Source organism: Camelina sativa, chromosome 14 (assembly GCF_000633955.1).
Source record: "Camelina sativa cultivar DH55 chromosome 14, Cs, whole genome shotgun sequence".
Classification (NCBI taxonomy): domain Eukaryota; kingdom Viridiplantae; phylum Streptophyta; class Magnoliopsida; order Brassicales; family Brassicaceae; genus Camelina; species Camelina sativa.
This window is the reverse complement of record NC_025698.1, coordinates 552774-553471: the sequence shown is the minus strand read 5'-3', so window position 1 is coordinate 553471 and position 698 is coordinate 552774. Positions and strand designations below refer to the sequence as shown.

General features: G+C 43.1%; 1 protein-coding gene across 1 annotated transcript in view; it reads left to right on the top strand.

The window, feature by feature from the left end:
• The window catches only part of LOC104738695, a 7526-nt gene that overhangs the window by 5062 nt on the left and 1766 nt on the right, over positions 1 to 698 (top strand). Inside the window, exon 2 of the mRNA XM_010458886.2 lies at positions 149 to 655. Within this exon, the coding sequence (XP_010457188.2) occupies positions 256 to 655 (400 nt within the window). The 5' untranslated portion in view covers positions 149 to 255. The remainder of the gene's footprint in view (positions 1 to 148; positions 656 to 698) is intronic.

Below are 698 nucleotides of genomic sequence, written 5' to 3'. Positions count from 1 at the left end.
CCTATACTACATCTCCGGTGAGATCTCCGCCCTCACTTTCCCCCTTTTTCCTTAATCAATATTTGTGTTTGGATAAGAAACCTTAGTTCGATTTTACTCCGCTGGCTGTTTTACCCTATCTGATATTTGGCTGTTTTTTCTTCGTTAGGGTATTTTACAAGAGTAATAAATATGACGAAGGAGATGAAGGATATGAAGGAGATGAAGGATATGAAGGATAAGCAGGATATGCAGGATATGCAGGATATGAAGTAGATGAAGTATATGGAGGAGATGAAGGAGATGAAGGAGATGAAGAAGAAGATGAAGAAGATGAAGAAGATGAAGAAGATGAACGAGATGAAGGAGATGAAGAAGATAGAGATGGATATGAAGGAGAGAAGGATGGATATGAAGGAGATGATGAAAGGGATAAAGAGGGCTACGCAGGAGCAGGCTGGGGCTGTAACATGGGTCTATTGGGACATCAAGATGTGCCCGGTTCCCGATGGCTTTCACCCTCGTCTTGTCCGTCCGAGTATTAAGCGGTTATTGGAGAAGAATGGCTACCGTGGTCCTCTCAACGTCACTGCCTTTGGCAAACTAGCGGACGTCCCTATTGAAACCCTGAGAGAGGTTTTTTCCAGTGGAATCAATCTTCAACTTCTCCCCCACGGTTAAATATCTTCTCTCATCCTTATAGAGCCTTTCTACAGTAA